General features: G+C 32.9%; 2 protein-coding genes across 2 annotated transcripts in view; one reads left to right on the top strand and one right to left on the bottom strand.

Annotated features, from left to right (window-relative positions):
• LOC117337327 (ankyrin repeat domain-containing protein 11-like) overlaps positions 1-6,230 on the top strand; it is a 29,458-nt gene extending 23,228 nt beyond the window's left edge. Inside the window, exon 14 of the mRNA XM_033898247.1 lies at positions 436-6,230. Coding sequence (XP_033754138.1) covers positions 436-615 — 180 coding nt within the window. The 3' untranslated portion in view covers positions 616-6,230. The remainder of the gene's footprint in view (positions 1-435) is intronic.
• A 2,396-nt stretch (positions 6,231-8,626) lies between these two features.
• LOC117337690 (thymidine kinase 2, mitochondrial-like) lies at positions 8,627-18,237 on the bottom strand. Its single transcript, XM_033898789.1, has 10 exons — positions 18,055-18,237; positions 17,517-17,569; positions 16,649-16,723; positions 15,162-15,215; positions 14,799-14,888; positions 14,288-14,361; positions 13,880-13,968; positions 13,528-13,607; positions 13,203-13,283; positions 8,627-12,927 (listed from the first exon to the last, which is right to left on the bottom strand). Exons 1-10 carry the CDS (start codon positions 18,194-18,196, stop codon positions 12,811-12,813), a joined length of 855 nt encoding a protein of 284 aa, XP_033754680.1. The 5' UTR covers positions 18,197-18,237; the 3' UTR covers positions 8,627-12,810.
• Between the last annotated feature and the right edge of the window lie 270 nt (positions 18,238-18,507).

Here is an 18,507-nt window from a genome sequence, read left to right as displayed (position 1 = left end):
CATACCTTTTCATGTCCGATCAGTGAATCAAACCCCTGGACCTCTGGCTTTCTAGGCTTTATGCTCAACCAATCGAGCTTAGGTGAAGTTCTCTCTAGCTGAGGAGTATAATGTGGCTAGCATTTACCAGGATTGCATACTCCCCTTCCAAGAAAGAACTTGTCCGTGAGTTTCCAGGGGTTACCGCGATGCTTATGAAAGTAATGCTTAGTATTAGTCCTGAAATGGGCGCTAATGTAACTTGGCGCATGATAAATTTAGTTCAATGCCACTGAGAAATCAAATCCATGACCTTTGGGTTAATTACTAGTCCTACACTTAACCTAAAGAGCTGATGAGAAATTCTCTCTGGCCATGCGGTATATTGAAACTAGTATTTACCAGGGTTACATACACAAGTAACTTTCTTTTAACTAATTGTATATTTATTTGCAGGAGTCGCTTCTTTTGCGACATCATCATGAAGCCGAATCGTTATTTGCTGTACAGAAAATGGACTGGGAGTGGAAGATGAAGGAAATGAGTTTATGTGACCATAAGAGTATTCCCACGATAGACGATCTTCATGTCCCCATGGTTCAAGTCAATGACGATTTTGAGCTTCGACCCACGTAGCACAATATGGCAGCTTGTTAGAAGATTCTTTTTTTTTTAATGACGTTCATTTCTCACCCTTTGTATCATGAATGGGTCTGTTACGACGGAACCTTTGTGTGTATAGAGAGAAAAATAATTAGATATTGACAAGGACATTGTATCTGTTTATCATGGAATGATGTGTGCTATTATTAAGTATGGTAGTGAAATCATGGTTTAAACAAATTGATGTACAACCTGTTTGTCTCTGTACATAATATGGTCGGGTTTAGTTGGAATATTTGTCCGTATCTGTTTGTATCTAACAATGAAAGTTCAGTTCCTCGAGATCAGATTGACATGAAATGCCAAATTTTGTAAAGTCTTGTATTTTTTTAAGACTTGATCAACTTCACTTCAGATTAATTTTCAATATCGTTGTCTGGGTACACCTTATTTTTAGAATTCATCAAAACAAATATTGACAGACCATATTTATAAATTTTCATACAGATTCATAGCTAACCAGTTCTTCACTACAGACAGGACAGTAAAATCTGACAACAACCATATTTGGTGATAATATAACCATATTTGGTGATAATTTAACCATATTTGGTGATAATTTAACCATATTTGGTGATAATATAACCATATTTGGTGACAATAAAACCATATTTGGTGATCATATTTCAGCATGTTGCCCAATTTCATTTTTAGCACTAATTTTCATGGATAATTAAAAAAGGTGTATACATGTTTTTTTGTCTTACATAGGAATGTGATATATTCCTAGAAATTCAATCATCAAGACATTTTATATCATTTTGATAGCAGTTGGGGGAGATGGGGGTTGGAGGGAGGGATACACTGTCTTGCTGAACTCAGTAATGGGCTGGTCCTATAATTACATTGAGTCAGCTCGTTCGGTTGCAAATGATCTAATATTAAGATCATCCCAGATATGTAATGATTTGACATTTTCATATTAAAAGCCATGTACAGAAGTATTTTTCAACTTTTCCATGATAAAAATTCTATTATACAAACCTGAAATTTTTTGGTTCATCAATTGTTGTTTTAGGCCATTGAGTCAAAGAACCTACCGTCGTTTATTTGCTCAAATGTTGTTTTTATAAGCTAACATAAAATATCACCTTGGAACTTCGGAGCTGAAAAACTAATGACAAAACGATGTGGAGTATTCAATTGAATACAACGTATTACATATTTTCTGTATAATATAGATTTTAAGTTTGTGAAAATTAGTGCTCATTGAAATTTGTTTTCTCTGTTCTGTCATACTTAGAAACTGACTCGAGTTAATGATATTCGATATAAATATATATATAGATTCATCATATCATCTGCCTTGTCATCGTCATTTTCGTCGCTTTTGTAAATATCCTTCCCTGTGTAAAGATGTATAATTATACATATGTACAAACTGTAGGCAATCGTACATGCATGGTATGGTGTATGTATATTTGCCATTGTGAGTGATAATGTTCACTACAGACTTTCTTTAAAGAGATTTGTGACTATTGTAGATGTTACCTGATTGATAATGCACAATATTTGTTTATCAATTGCTTGTTGGATTATATAAATATATATATAAAGACGTATACATATTTTTTTGCCAAGGTAAATTGATTCAGTAGTGGAAACATGGAAAAACACGTTTTAGATATATATAAAAACAGTTATAGTGTTTTTAAAATAGTATAACTGTCCCGTAGAAAAAATATGAGAATATTATCAACAGTTAAATCTTCTCTTGTTGTGACTATGGGGGTGTGTGTATGTTTAAAGGTGTGTGTGATTTTTTCCCTGTTTCTTGTCTTTCATTATTTTCTTTTTTTCTTTTGACAGGTTGGAATCGAGTCCAAATGTCGGGGAATTAAAATATGTCATTAATGGGAAGATAACGCATTTTAATATCTCGATTTTTCTTTTTTTCTTGATATGGGGCATGTATTTATAAAACTTACAGCATACGAAGAGCTAAACTGTGCTATTTGATACAACTTACTTATGATTATTTATCATCTTTATAACTCTTAGATTTAAAAGAAAGAGAACCCACTTCACCCATGTATCACATTCTATTATAACAACTTTTTATTCTTCTTTCTTCTTCACATACTTTCACATATTGTCAAATTTGTTGTTCAAATTAAAAACTTTTTGGAAATATTGACGTTTTGGAGATGCAGTGATGATATTTGGGACCTGCATGCTATTTTCGTTCATGAATTTATACCATGGCTCATGATCAGTGCTGTATGATATTAAAATCTTAAATTCTGTGTCGCTATATCGATATTGTATTTGACTGTTGAATTTCAGTTTTCATTTCACTTGAAATATCCACTGCATGAAATATATTTTTCTCTATTTTGGTTAAGATCAATTTAAATAATTCAGTATGATTTTCATGCTGTGTTTGAAAATTTCATATACAAAACATTTTTGATTTTAAATGAATTGTAAACACGTTTTTCAGTAATTTAAAAATTTTGTCACAGTCCATAAATTTGTAGATTTTCTTTTCCATCACTTAATTATGTCACTTACATGTTGTCCTTGATTGAAAACTTCATTTCCTAAGAAGTTTCTTCTTTTCTTCTATTCTTGTCTCGCCTCCTGCATTGTCATTAACTTTTCTCCTTATAGTTTTACATTTGATCCGTTTCTCAAAAAGTATTTGTCCAACTTTAACCAAACTTGGCATTTAGTTGGATCACATAGTGGACATCTCAACACAGCCTTCATTTATGGAATATCATTCAAAATGGCCCAGTGACTCGGGAAATTAAGGATGCTGGAAATCTGGACTTAAAAATTTGTGTTAAGCTCATTTCTGTTATTTCAACCAAACCTGAAACATAGTTGCATTGTAGTATGGACATCTCAACACACCCAAACAGATTACATGAATTTATAATTTATTGCTATATTTTTTTTGGTTAAAATCTTAGACTTTGAGAAATTTATGTAAATTTTTTATTGCTTCTCCAATTGGTTTACAAATAAGTTTGTAGCCAAATTGGAATAAATTCGATCATGTATCAAATATATTTTCCTCTCACATTTCAGAAAAAGTGATTGTTGGAGTAAAATCGACATATTTGGATGAATTTAAAAAAATTAATGATTTCATCAGATTTTTTTGATGAATCAATATTTCCAAATGTCAAGAATGTATACAGGGTGTTTCCATAATGTAATGTGAAGAGTTATAGGTTGTTTTTTTAGAAAAAATGCTGAAATTTTATTGAATTAAGAGCTGACTTTATTGACAATGCAGGACAGGTGAGACATAATTACGTGTAATTCTTAATCTTTTTTGAGGTCATGCATTGGATACAGTATGGCATTACGAAGGTATTTGTAAGCCAGTTAGGATCGAGATGACATTATAGCTGATAGACTATATCACTTTCCTTCCATACAACTTTACATATTAGTATTGGAATTCCCAATTTAAAAGTAGTTTGACCACATTGTGCCAATAATATTAATATGTTGTTACTAATATTTTCTTCAAACAATATACCAGGTATGATTAAAAAATGATAAAAAAAATTATTGTTTAAAAAGATTATTTGTTACACCATTGAAAACTGCATTCTAAGAATAGCGATGATGATTATTAGATAAAAAGAAGTCTCAAAAGGGGGCTATCATTGGAAAACTAACATTTTTAAGAGAAAACTAGAAAATATATTAAATTAATAACAACTTAATGTACATTGCTGTTGATGGCATATGCTAGACATTTTAGATAATTAAACTTATAAAACAAATAGTGTTTCTATAATTGTATGGCTTCGAAGTAGAGATTGGTGATGGTTTAAAAGGGAACGGTTACAGAAGTTACAGAATTGATATATACAAGGTTGTGTTGTGAACAGTTGGTACACAATCTAGCTGTGTTGTATAGGGCTCTTGGTGCAAATTGTAGGTTTATTTATAGGGACTACTATGTGATACCCATTACCAGGTAGGACTGAAATGCAAAAAATCATAATTTAAGATCATCAAAAAAATCAACGATATAGGCAGAATTACTAGTAGGATGTTTCCGAATTATTTTGTTTTAACAGCTTTTTTACTTGTTTTTGAGTTATCTCGTAAAGTTGTGCACTGAATGAATACAAATGAAATTGTGACTTACCGGTATTTATGATGTGGCATTAGTTCCGACGGGTTCCATTGAATTTGGAAGTGATGATCTTGTACCATTCATTTATTTTAATTTTGTTTGAAATTTTCCACGTTAGGGGGCATACTATCATCCTCAAATTGAATTCAAAAGAAGACATCAAATTATCAATATTAAAAGTTATCCTCGCTTCGCTGAATTGATTCTGGGATAGAATGATTGTAATTTGTGTGTTTAAGTCGATTAGATAACTCTGCTTTACCATGTTTTTATGTGGAGAGAATACTGAATTTTAAGAGTCAGTAATATAAGACTCCAGAGCTAGTTAAGACCATACAATGGAATATACAGTGTAGATTTATGTGAAACAGTGTAGATTTACCTGAAACAGTGTAGATTTACGTGAAACAGTGTAGATTTACGTGAAACAGTGTAGATTTACGTGAAACTGTAGATTTACATGAAACAGTGTAGATTTACCTAAAACAGTAGATTTACCTGAAACAGTGTAGATTTACGTGAAACAGTGTAGATTTACGTGAAACAGTAGATTTACGTGAAACGGTGTGGATTTACCTGAAACAGTAGATTTACGTGAACAGTGTAGATTTACCTGAAACAATGAGATTTACCTGAAACAGTGTAGATTTACCTGAAACAGTGTAGATTTACGTGAAACAGAGCTAATATACTTAGACCTGTGCATCATTCAAAAGTAAACATTTCAGCCACAAATTGTCTTGATTTAGATACAAAATTTTATGTACAAGCTAAAAGCAAAATAATTCTTCCTATTAATATATCATGTAGTCTATTTTGATTATAATTTGTTTGCACTCTATATGGGGATAATGATATATTACACAACACTCAATGAATATTTGATTGTATTAATGCTATCACATTATCAATTTTATCTGATTCTGCTTGCGGAATACTGAAACTTTGATCCATGGAAAATTAATTTGAAAAGAACATCCATGGATTTTTTTTTTTATATATATATATTTCTTTCTGTTGTCGTGGTCTTCTTTTCTTTAAGATTAATTATAAACATTTTCGTCCATCTACTGTCATAAAGTCATCCCATCGTTGTCATTGGTGTACACTATTCATATGGTACTAGAGAAAATGATCTTCACCCCTTAAATCTGTATTGGATCCTTCTGTTCAATGGTTGGGATCATCTCATGGTATTAAAGAAGGGATAGGAAAATCTGAAGATTTTTTTGTCTTATTGCATTTACATTATTACTGAAGTCTGTTGATGTACTGGGAATTAGTACATTTAGGATGGCAAATAGTACTGTATGCTTTGTACTGGCTTTCTAACATATAGTAGTGAATCTGACGAGGGTTAGAAGCTTTCTATTGGACAACAGACAGCTTATGTTTCTGTGTGTAACTGCGTTTTATTGGGCCGAGGAAAAACTTAATAGGTTTTCCTTTCCAAGTGTTCAAATAAAATGTACAGAAATATTAATATATTTGTTTTGTTATTTTTCATTCAATTGTGTTTTTTTTTTCCTGATTTTTTTGTAGCATGTACCGGTATACTGAAATTTTTTTGATGGAGTACTTTCAAACATATACTTTATTAGTCCCCTGCCGTTTGAAAAAAACGGGGGGACTTTAGGTTTACCCTCCGTCCGTCCGTCCGTCCGTCCGTCTGTCTGTCACGCAACAGTTGTCGGACAACTCCTTCTAAAGTACTTCTCCGATTTTAACGAAACTTGGTATACATGATCAGTATAACATGTAGTTGTGCATCCCACATTTTTTTTTCAAAAAAACATTTTTCAAAATGGCCGCCAGCTTCTCATTGGTTGAGGCTTGTCCGGACAACTCCTCCTAAAGTACTACTCCGATTTTAAAGAAACTTGGTATACATGATCATTATAACATGTAGTTAAAAAATGGGAAATAAATAGGTGCACTCCTAGCTCAGACGGGGGACTTTGTATTTCTGTTGCAATACTATCCATCCTTGTTAACAGAGGATTTGATTTTTATAAAAGCAGCATAAATACATTGGTTATATCCTCTGTTTACTATCGTAATTCATAATTATTACACCTTAAAATTAGGTTTTGCTTGAAACTTAACAGGTTTACACTAAAGACATTGTACATCATTAGGTATACCTGTAGTTATTCTTGAAAGCTCGCTGCTCTCTTTACTATTATTGAGAAACAATCTCTCGTAATTGGATATTTGACCTCTGATGTCGTGACCATTGACCCGAGATTGGCAGAGAACATGACCATATTCACATACAGTATTGTATATGCAAATTGGAGGATTCAGACCCAAAGAACCTCTGTACACAATTAGAAAGATCTGTCCAGAACTGTTCTGCAGAATGAAAACAAGAAAAGCTTAACAGAGTCGTCGGAAGACAACACAGCTCTCCCAAGTGAGGCGAAATTCGGAATTAATTTTTTGGAAGTAGGTCAAAGGTCACTGATAGCAGGTGCACACATGAAGCACCAATGGAAAGGCCTTATCACAAGGAACATGTCTCGTATGTGAAAGTCCTATCTTGTATGACTAACTTACAATGGTCTTGGTTCAAGTTTTTAAAAAGTAGGTCAAAGGTCACAGACAAGGTCCACAAATGTAGTACCAATGGAAAGGCCTCGTCACAAGGAACACATCAAACAGGAAACCCCTATCTTGTTTGGTTAACAGACAGTGGTCTAGGTTAAAGTTTTTAAAAAGTTGGTTAAAGGTCACTGTAAAGGTCAGCAGGTCCGCTGACCTTGACCAATGGAAAGGTCTCGTCACAAGGAACCGTCATGTCAAACACATTAGCTGTATCAGTGTTGACACAACATTGGAGGTCAGTCAGGGCCTACATTTGCATACCATCCAACCGCCATAATTCTAACAAAGCTTGCATTACTGGAATTCAGCACCTCTCCAGGAGCAAACGCGAGAACCCAGGATCATGTAATTCACACTTTCGGTAAAACACCTTAAGACATTTTCATCTAAGAAAGTATTTAATTCTATGGTACCTTATTGGGTCTTGAGAGGACGATTTTTGAAATTTCAGTCAAATTGACCCCCTTTTGAACCCCCCCTACAGACCTACTATCAGGTCTCTGTGTTATTGAGAAGAACTTGTTATTATAGCCTAGCCTAGTTGACCCCTGTGACCTTGAATGTATGTTAAGGTCAATCATTTGCATAACTTTGTAGCCTTCACTCCAGCATGGTACAGACTTAACAGGTGTCTGTGCCTCTTGCTCATTGATCATGAGAAGTCATTTACAGATTTTAGCATGTTTTAGTGTCCCTTGTGACCTTGAATGTATGTTTAGGTCAATCATTTGAATAACTTTGCAGCCCTTCACTCCAGCATGGTACAGACTTAACAGGTGTCTGGGCCTCTTGCTCATTGATCATGAGAAGTCATTTACAGATTTTAGCATGTTTTAGTTACCCTTGTGACCTTTAATGTAGGTCAAGGTCATTCATTTGAACAAACTTTGTTGCTATTCATCCCATCATGCCACAGTCCTTATATCATTACCCTAGGCCTTTTGGTAACTGAGAAGTTGACAACACCCAAAATCTATTACAGCAGGTCACTTCAGACTTCATCTTGGGCGACAACTTCAATCGTGCTGTTTACGAATGAATCTGACACCAGTGGTAAACCAATAGCTCCCCTGGACTTTGTCATGCAAGGTATAAACAGACCTTGGATAAAAAAGATTTGAAAAACTTGCCATGTGAAGATGAATTAAAAATTAAACTGAAATGCATTAATACAATATTTTAAATGTCAAAGAATAATATTCACCGAAAAGGTTTATACCCTAAATCACAATCGTACATCTGCAAGATTGACAAAATATAAGTTGAGACACGTGATTTTAATGATTTTTTAATGTTTTATTTTGAACTTGTATACAAACAATATATTCTAACATATTATCACAATATAAAAAAAGTACTAACTGCATGTAGCGGGCACCATAACATATGTCCCCAAACGACCTTTGCAGTCATAAATAATGTAGTTGATATCTTCACAGTGTTTATAGTGTTCTACTACACCTATACCAAATTTCATGGAAATTGCACAATACCTGGCATCTAAATTCCAACCAATCAGAGGCCTCTGTTTGACTGACTTGTCAGTTGACAAATTGAAAAAAAACTCTTGCACACTGCCGGTCATACAAAAGCACCAGACCTTACGTTTGACGATAATTAATGGTACAGATCTATGTTTAATGGTCAACGACAGGATGATATTTAATGGTATACAGTAGGATGATATTTAATGGTATACCGTAGGATGATATTCAATGGTATACCGTAGGATGATATTTAATGGTATACAGTAGGATGATATTTAATGGTATACAGTAGGATGATATTTAATGGTATACAGTAGGATGATATTTAATGGTATACGGTAGGTTGATATTTAATGGTATACCGTAGGATGATATTCAATGGTATACAGTAGGATGATATTTAATGGTATACGGTAGGATGATATTTAATGGTATACAGTAGGATAATATTTAATGGTATACGGTAGGATGATATTTAATGGTATACAGTAGGATGATATTCAATGGTATACAGTAGGATGATATTTAATGGTGTACAGTAGGATGATATTTAATGGTATACGGTAGGATGATATTTAATGGTATACAGTAGGATGATATTTAATGGTATACAGTAGGATGATATTTAATGGTATACGGCAGGTTGATATTTAATGGTATACAGAAGATGATATTTAATGGTATATGGCAGGTTGATTTTTAATGGTATAACGGTAGGATGATATTTACTGGTAAACTGTAGGATGATATTTAATGGTATACCGTAGGATGATATTTAATGGTATACCGTAGGATGATATTTAATGGTATACGGTAGATGATATTTAATGGTATACGGTAGGTTGATATTTAATGGTATACCGTAGGATGATATTCAATGGTATACAGTAGGATGATATTTAATGGTAAACGGTAGGATGATATTTAATGGTATACCGTAGGATGATATTTAATGGTATACCGTAGGATGATATTTAATGGTATACCGTAGGATGATATTTAATGGTATACAGTAGGATGATATTTAATGGTATACAGTAGGATGATATTTAATGGTGTACAGTAGGATGATATTTAATGGTATACAGTAGGATGATATGTAATGGTGTACAGTAGGATGATATTTATTGGTATATGACAGGTTGATTTTTAATGGTATAACGGTAGGTTGATATTTACTGGTAAACTGTAGGATGATATTTAATGGTATACCGTAGGATGATATTTAATGGTATACAGTAGGATGATATTTAATGGTATACGGTAGATGATATTTAATGGTATACTGTAGGATGATATTTAATGGTATACCGTAGGATGATATTTAATGGTATACAGTAGGATGATATTTAATGGTATACGGTAGATGATATTTAATGGTATACAGTAGGATGATATTTAATGGTATACAGTAGGATGATATTTACTGGTATACTGTAGGATGATATTTAATGGTATACGGTAGATGATATTTAATGGTATACTGTAGGATGATATTTAATGGTATACAGTAGGATGATATTCAATGGTGTACAGTAGGATGATATTTAATGGTATCCAGTAGGGTGATAATTAATGTATTTTATGGTTTTACCAATTTCTTAGTACCTATCTATTATGATAAGACATTTTTATACCATTAAAATATCTAGCCCTGTAATCCCATAACACTGTTGGGAATAACATTTTACAAAAAAACGTGTAACTGCAATACCGAATAACATAAAATTTGATCCTTAATATTTTGTTCATGCAAAGATCAGCAAATTCCACAACGTCACCATTTGTACATTGAATTGGTGTGGCTAATTATTGAAATAACAAAAAAAATAAAGATTAAAAAAAAACCAAAAAAACAAAAACAACAAAAATAAATAACAAAGCTTTACCAGTTGTGAAGGTACTGGTAACTTAAAAAAAAAAAAAATAGCTATAGAGACAGGAAGGATTTCATAACTTCTGAAAGATAACATCTCTCTTGTATTGTTTCAAACTTTTCGTAAAAGTTAAATTTTGAAATATCCGGGAGAAAGATAAAAGGTCTTTACAGTTTTTCACTTCTAAAAGAGAACACTTTTAAATAAATTAATATCAATAAAATACAGCTAAAGAATTTCTCAGTATTAAAACAGACTTTCTTTTAATCTGATGAGAACTAAAATGTAAAATCATGGTCCCTTCTGTAATTACAAAAACATGTATAAAATATTTAAATAATTCTGAAACAGTCATACTTCATATTATGCTAAATTTTTATTTTTATGTATTGTAGTTTTCCTCAAATAAGCTCTTCTCCCCCAATTGTAAAAGTTAAGTACATATGTACTAAAGTTTGGGAAGGACTTTTAATTATTTGTGAACCACATTGAGCTTATTTTTCTAAAATCGATCATTTTGCAAAACATTTTGTGGACAGGAGCTTATTTGCGGATAAATACGGTATACTACGCCACATCAATTTTTTGTGTAACTCCAGTTCAGGAGAACATATAAAAATCCTGACACATCTCAAAATAATAATATTTTCTCGGAGAGATAAAACAGTGAAATGCCCCTTAAACTGCTCTACAGCTTAGAACACAGACTTTACGAGTTTGTTATGTAAATTGAGGTATATGGATCTGCATAATTATAACATGGGTTTCAATAAACACAATTTTCAATTGAAGTAGCGTTGAACAAAAATTGCCTCTCACACTGAACACTTGGACGGGTTTCAGATCCAAAAATAGTATAGTGAAACATAGGCTGGTACTTTCAACTGAGAATTTTATCTAATCCTGAAATCAATTCAGTTTGGAATCCACCATTTAAATATTGATGCAGTTGTTCATCGTGGTTCCAAACTAAAATTTGCATTCTAAAATATTGTTTTTCTGGCAGTAAACTTCTGTCTCAATAGAATTTTAGACCAAGCTCTTTTTGGAGTATGGTAACTGCTTATGTCTTTTACCAATCACTGTACTCCAGACAGCAGTACTGGTCATGGTCACTTCCATACATACAAGTGGCATGATTTCCATAATGTGTCCATCATACATATCTGTGTGTCTAAATATATTTGTCTGAAAATGACTTTATCTTGAAAAAATTTGGATGAAGACTGTATGCTGGAGCCTAGTTTTTCACGAAACATTTTTTTCAAATTTTTTCTGAAAAATTCTAGTTCTCTTTTTAGAAATAGCTGTGCCCTTAAACACAGGTTTTCCTCCAGCAAACATTCTAATCTATGCTTTGAAATATACTGTGGTATTTTTAAAGAGATTTTTCTGATACAATAATAGATTAAATAAAATAATAAATTTGTAAAAAAAATCCAGCAACGAGATTTGAACCCAAACCTCAGGCATCAGGTGAAAACTCCACCAAGCTGTCTGTTTACGAGTGAATGATTGAGTCTACATGTGCTAGCTGAACTCAAAACTCTCCACAGTAAATGTCACCAACAGTCATCTCGGTCAAACACTGGTAGACCTGGTGTTTTCTTGTCAGGAAACTACACAATATCACAGTTCCTAGCTTCCTCTATAGTTGAAAATCTCAGCCTGCAGCTTCCCATTCTCCAGTTACAATATATCTACAATTGAGAATCTCTGCCTGCAGCTTCCCATTCTCCAATTACGATATATCTACGGTCGATAATCTCTGCCTGCAGCTTCCCGTTCTTCAGTTACAGTACATATACAATCGAGAATTTCTGCCTGCAGGAGATCCCATTCTCCAGTTACGATATATCTACAGTTGAGAATCTCTGCCTGCAGCTTCCCGTTCTTCAGTTACGGTATATTCACGGTTGAGAATCTCTGCCTGCAAGCTTCCGTTCTCCAGTTACGATAAATCTACAGATGAGAATCACAGCCTGCAGCTTCCCTTCTCCAGTTACGATACATTTACGGTTGAGAATCTCAGCCTGCATCTCCCTGTACTTTATTTCCAGAACAGAATACAACTAAACCGAAGACGATAACATCAGACGCCTACTGCTGCATCCAGTCGGATCGATTTAGATTGTGGGAACAATATTTCCTGGCTCCTTTCCTGATAAATTTTGATCATCTCTTCTGTCTGTAGGTTAGCATCGATCACCTGAAGTTAGTAGACAATATTATATATGTGACAGATAAGGTTAAGTTCATTATATACAGCCCACTAATAACTGTGGTTATTAAAGTCATTTGCAGTTTTACTAAATTACAAGTTTGCAGGTATTTAATATTCTGTTTCCTGCAAAAAAATATCATAAGTTTGCAGGTATTTAATATTCTGTTTCCTGCAAAAAATATCATTTCCAGTTTTTAAAAAAAAACAAATCAGCAGCTGATGATTTTCATGGACTTTAAAGTTACTTAAAAGATTCTTACCAGTACAGGACAGTCTGTTTTAAACTTGGATTTTCCCACTAACCAGTCTTCATGCAGCTCATGTAACGCATGCAGGTAGTCCTGTGAAATAAATTCATTGATGCTCATTACCATATTTATCTACAAATAAGGCACTGCCCACAAATTAACCCTCTTCTTCATTGTTTACAGAATCATCCACTTCAAAAATAGTAAGCTAAAGGTAGTCCACAAATATGGCATGATATTGCATCTTAAAACAAAGCCCAATTGATTTTGGCAAATTTATCTGTACTTATGAATATATTTTGAAATATACATCTACACATAACATGAATATAATTACAATTGGGATCGTAGTCTCTTCTTTCCGACATCTTTTTTTTATTCTGTCATACACTGTTTCTGGTTTCGTTTGCAGATAAACTGAAAAAGACAACATTACATTAATTAATTAATTAGTTAATTTTAATGTGTTTATTGCCTGCCACATGTTAGAATTGTAGACATTACCCCGTACATAATTAAAAAAAGTAATTGCGACTGTATCAAGGCGTTTTATTAAAGCTCTAGAAAAATGTTTTAAAAATGAATTTTTTTAAATCTGCAAAAACATTTATTTGATGATGGTTGGCTAAAAACACTGAAGTTGATAGCGTATCCAAAATTTCCACATTACAATACAGACATATACATACCTATTAAGTCCACACTCAGATCATGGTGAAGTCTTATCCAATCAAACCACTCCGACAAAACAACATACTCCATGTCCGCCATCTTACCACTGTTAAATAAAGACTTCAGTGTTATTAAAGCTGGATTACATTCTTACTGCTATCAAAGCTGGGAATCTGGGAAACACTTTCAATATAAATAGTACAAATCAATTTCTTCATATCCTAGCATTGGTGATCCTTAATTCCCAGACATCACTATATCTAAGCTATATTCTATCAGTTTTTTCCCTAAGAGAGTTATTTTGTGTTTTTATTAATATCAAAATATGCCACTTTATTCTAGGGTAGCATTTAGAAGTAAAATAATTTTCTAGTTTGATGACAGTGCTCAATACTGGACCATTTATCTGATTAAAAAATACCTACCTTCTGAACAGGTTTTCTACAAAACAATATTTGGCACTGAAAATGGACCTTTCCATCATCTTGACTGGCAGTTGCTAGAAATGGAAAAATGAAATGTCACATTGAAAGTTTCCTTTCAGAAGATAATTTTTATTTCTGTTGCATCATTTTACAATTGCTAAATGTATCACTAAATTTTCTTAAATATCAAATATCATTTTTTTTTAAATATATTGCACAAATATCAAAAAGTATATTGTATATGCAAGGGAGGTAATAAAGCAAAATCTGTAACCTTTTTTTTAAACCTATACTTGCCCATTTTCTGGTTGAGAAAGCAGATGAAAACTCCTTCAATATGAATAGTTTATCTTCAAATAAGACCCTCCCTAAAGTAACGTTTAATGTTTAAGTTTGGGGAGGGATAATTTGTGAACCTCTTTCAAAATTGATGATTCTGCAAAATTGGACAAGGGAGCTTATTTGAGGACGGGCTTATTTGCAGATAAATACCATACTATTTAGTACTTACTGGTACTTGAATATGCTGGTCCAACATTGTTAACTGGACATAAGTTTGTAACGTCAATGACCACCGTGTTGGATCTTCATACATTTTTGCCTATAAATACAACAAATACATTTTATGTCCGTGATAATAATTGTTGAAAGAATATAAATGAATTTTGGATACTCTATATTCTTGTTAACGATACTCTATATTCTTGTTAGCATATCATACATGTCGATTAAACATTTAAACCTTTAATTTCAAAATACACTGTATTAACTTTTAAATAATCAAATCTAACTCATCATATATACATAATGTTGCTTAGTGATTTTTGAAAGAAAAAATACTTATGAAATACAATTTCGCTCTACTTTAAATTACCAAAATATTGTGTCCTTCAACATTCCTCCACTTTTTGACTGGCTCTTCATACACCTGAAATAAAATCAACAAAAAAATCATCAAAAGTGTGAATTAATATTTTCTTGATATGATATCTGAAACATTTCCAACAATTTACATGGCTCTTAAGATATTTAAAACAGACATATCCCTGCAGAATATGGGCCTATGGAGAGGAAATGTGAAAAATAGGCGATAGGCTTATCCCTGAGCATTGGCTTATACTGGTAAAATATGTGATATATTCCATTAAAGGATCCCTAAAAACTCTTTGATCTGATAAATTCAATAAACCAAATTAAAAGTGTATTTATATATAAGGTAGCTATCAAAATATAACTCATTGTTTACACAATATTACCTCTACATCAGCGTATGTTAGACAATATTACCTCTACATCAGGGTATGTTAGACAATATTACCTCTACATCAGCGTATGTTAGACAATATTACCTTACATCAGCATATGTTATACAATATTACCATGTTAGACAATATTACCTCTACATCAGGGTATGTTATAGACAATATTACCTCTACATCAGCGTATGTTAGACAATATTACCTCTACATCAGCATATGTTAGACAATATTACCTCTACATCAGCGTATGTTATAGACAATATTACCTCTACATCAGGGTATGTTAGACAATATTACCTCTACATCAGTATATGTTAGACAATATTACCTCTACATCAGTATATGTTAGACAATATTACCTCTACATCAGGGTATGTTAGACAATATTACCTCTACATCAGGGTATGTTAGACAATATTACCTCTACATCAGGGTATGTTAGACAATATTACCTCTACATCAGGGTATGTTAGACAATATTACCTCTACATCAGGGTATGTTATAGACAATATTACCTCTACATCAGGGTATGTTAGACAATATTACCTTACATCAGCGTATGTTAGACAATATTACCTTACATCAGGGTATGTTAGACAATATTACCTCTACATCAGGGTATGTTAGACAATATTACCTCTACATCAGGGTATGTTAGACAATATTACCTCTACATCAGGGTATGTTAGACAATATTACCTCTACATCAGGGTATGTTAGACAATATTACCTCTACATCAGGGTATGTTATAGACAATATTACCTCTACATCAGGGTATGTTAGACAATATTACCTTACATCAGCGTATGTTAGACAATATTACCTTACATCAGGGTATGTTAGACAATATTACCTCTACATCAGGGTATGTTAGACAATATTACCTCTACATCAGGGTATGTTAGACAATATTACCTCTACATCAGGGTATGTTAGACAATATTACCACTACATCAGCGTATGTTAGACAATATTACCTTACATCAGCGTATGTTAGACAATATTACCTCTACATCAGGGTATGTTAGACAATATTACCACTACATCAGCGTATGTTAGACAATATTACCTCTACATCAGGGTATGTTAGACAATATTACCTCTACATCAGCGTATGTCTTGAAATATTCTAAAAAAGTTGTTTTCCCACTGGCGATGTTTCCTTCAACGCAAATCTGAATCGAAACAAAATTGTCATCACATTGTATTGCATACCACTTGATAGATCTATATAACTAATGGTGATTTTCATCAACATCATCTCTTTATAAAAAATATGAAACATGTTCTATTTACTTTTATGTACATTTGTCTGTATATAAACCACTCTTGTCAACCTCAAGTGAGCAGGGATTTAAGTCTCGGTGAGGGAGGAGACCTGAGTACCTGGAGAAAAACTCATGAGGCCATTTTTAATGTTTATATCTGATAAGGTAACAGTTTGTTTGTTTCTCGAGTTTACTGCCCCATGAACAGCCAGCTTAATTATTTGAGGCGGGGTCTCATTGTAGTAGCTGGTGGCTAATTTACTGAACAACATAAGGAATTTCATCGCAAGGCATACACAGCAATCAGGGTAAGTGATGTGTCGTGTCCAAGGACACAAAGTGAAATGTCAACAGACACTGGTCAGTATATCTCAGCTTCCTGCGAAACACAAACCACCACACGGGTATGAAGTGTCGAACTAATTTCACCTAGGTTGTGTAATTAAGTTGACAATCTCGCAATAATGAGTGTCACGACCCCCTGATCACACTGGGGAAAAAACGAGTGTCTCTGTATTACCCAATGCATCACCACTAAAGACTTTCGAGTTGTAAAATGATAAAACAGATATATGTAAATGTAGTCATTTTTAGTTGGTCAGTATCAAAGATAGAAGAAAACACCTTGCATGGTCACTTTATAAAAATATAATTACAAAACACTAATATACATATATATTTTGTCATGTGAAATGCTTACTGTCAGTGGTTTTTCATTTATAGTGGAATCTGTGGCTAGACTGGTATGATGTCCTGAAAATAGAAAAAAAAAAAATTGATAAATAATTATATAAAAACAAGATCTTAATAATTAACAGTAAAGAAATATGTTACAGCTGAAATATTCCCATGACTATGCATTTGTGTCCAGCAAGTTCAGGAAGCTAAAATTATATCTAAAACCTACTATTGGCAATGGTCCTCCGTGTTGATCATATATTCTATGATTTTGGACGATTATTTACACATTTATTACAAGAGTATAATTAGATTCTAATAAAACTATTATATAACTTATACTAAGTTATAGTCAGAAAACACATATGTCTAGAGGGAACGCAAAGAGAGAGAAATATTTCACGGACAAAATTTATCTGAAGACATATTTGAAGTGTTTATTACAATGTTTGTAGGAAAAGTTAAATGTCAACAAAGATCATGATCAAAATAATGTAAACATCATGATGCTTGCGTAAGCATAAACCACGCGGCTTCAATATTGTTGTCAATTTTCTTACCATATAATGTCGGTGACATTTTTGGAGTCTTACACTTTGTTTTCCCCATTGTAGATACAATTATTGATCTCGTTTGGGGAACTATCTTCCGTACATTCGCCAAAAGAGTGCTGATAAAGCCTTTGCCAAGCTGAGCACACATGCTTTATGATTTTCGAACAAATGGTACTTCCAATATTAACCAATTACTGGACGTTTATTTATAGAAATGAGGAGAACACCACTCAGAATCTGAGTCACTCAGATACTTTAATTGAACAGCACATACAAAGCTTCAACGTGACAACGTGTTCTTGTGGTGAGCGATGTCAGCCTGTTGACTCTATTTCGAATAGCTACAGCATTTCTATTTTATTTCCAGAAAGTTTTACAACAATTGTTCAAAAATACAGAGAGATAGTTTGAATAAAGACATATACTTTTAATTTAGTAATTTTTAACCAAATATTGTTT

The sequence above is a fragment of the Pecten maximus genome, chromosome 11 (assembly GCF_902652985.1).
Source record: "Pecten maximus chromosome 11, xPecMax1.1, whole genome shotgun sequence".
Classification (NCBI taxonomy): Eukaryota; Metazoa; Mollusca; class Bivalvia; order Pectinida; family Pectinidae; genus Pecten; species Pecten maximus.
Note: the sequence above shows the minus strand (reverse complement) of the source record. Positions and strands in the feature narration are given on the sequence as shown.

Bases quoted from the DNA above. Each gene is read 5' to 3' on its own strand.
- LOC117337690 (XM_033898789.1), bottom strand. From the start codon at position 18,196: ATGTGTGCTCAGCTTGGCAAAGGCTTTATCAGCACTCTTTTGGCGAAT. The intron at 14,362-14,798 runs GTAAGTACTAAA...TTCCATTTCTAG, and splicing joins ACCAGCATATTCAAGTACCA to CAACTGCCAGTCAAGATGAT. The intron at 13,969-14,287 runs GTAGGTATTTTT...TTTATTTAACAG, and splicing joins GTAGAAAACCTGTTCAGAAG to TGGTAAGATGGCGGACATGG.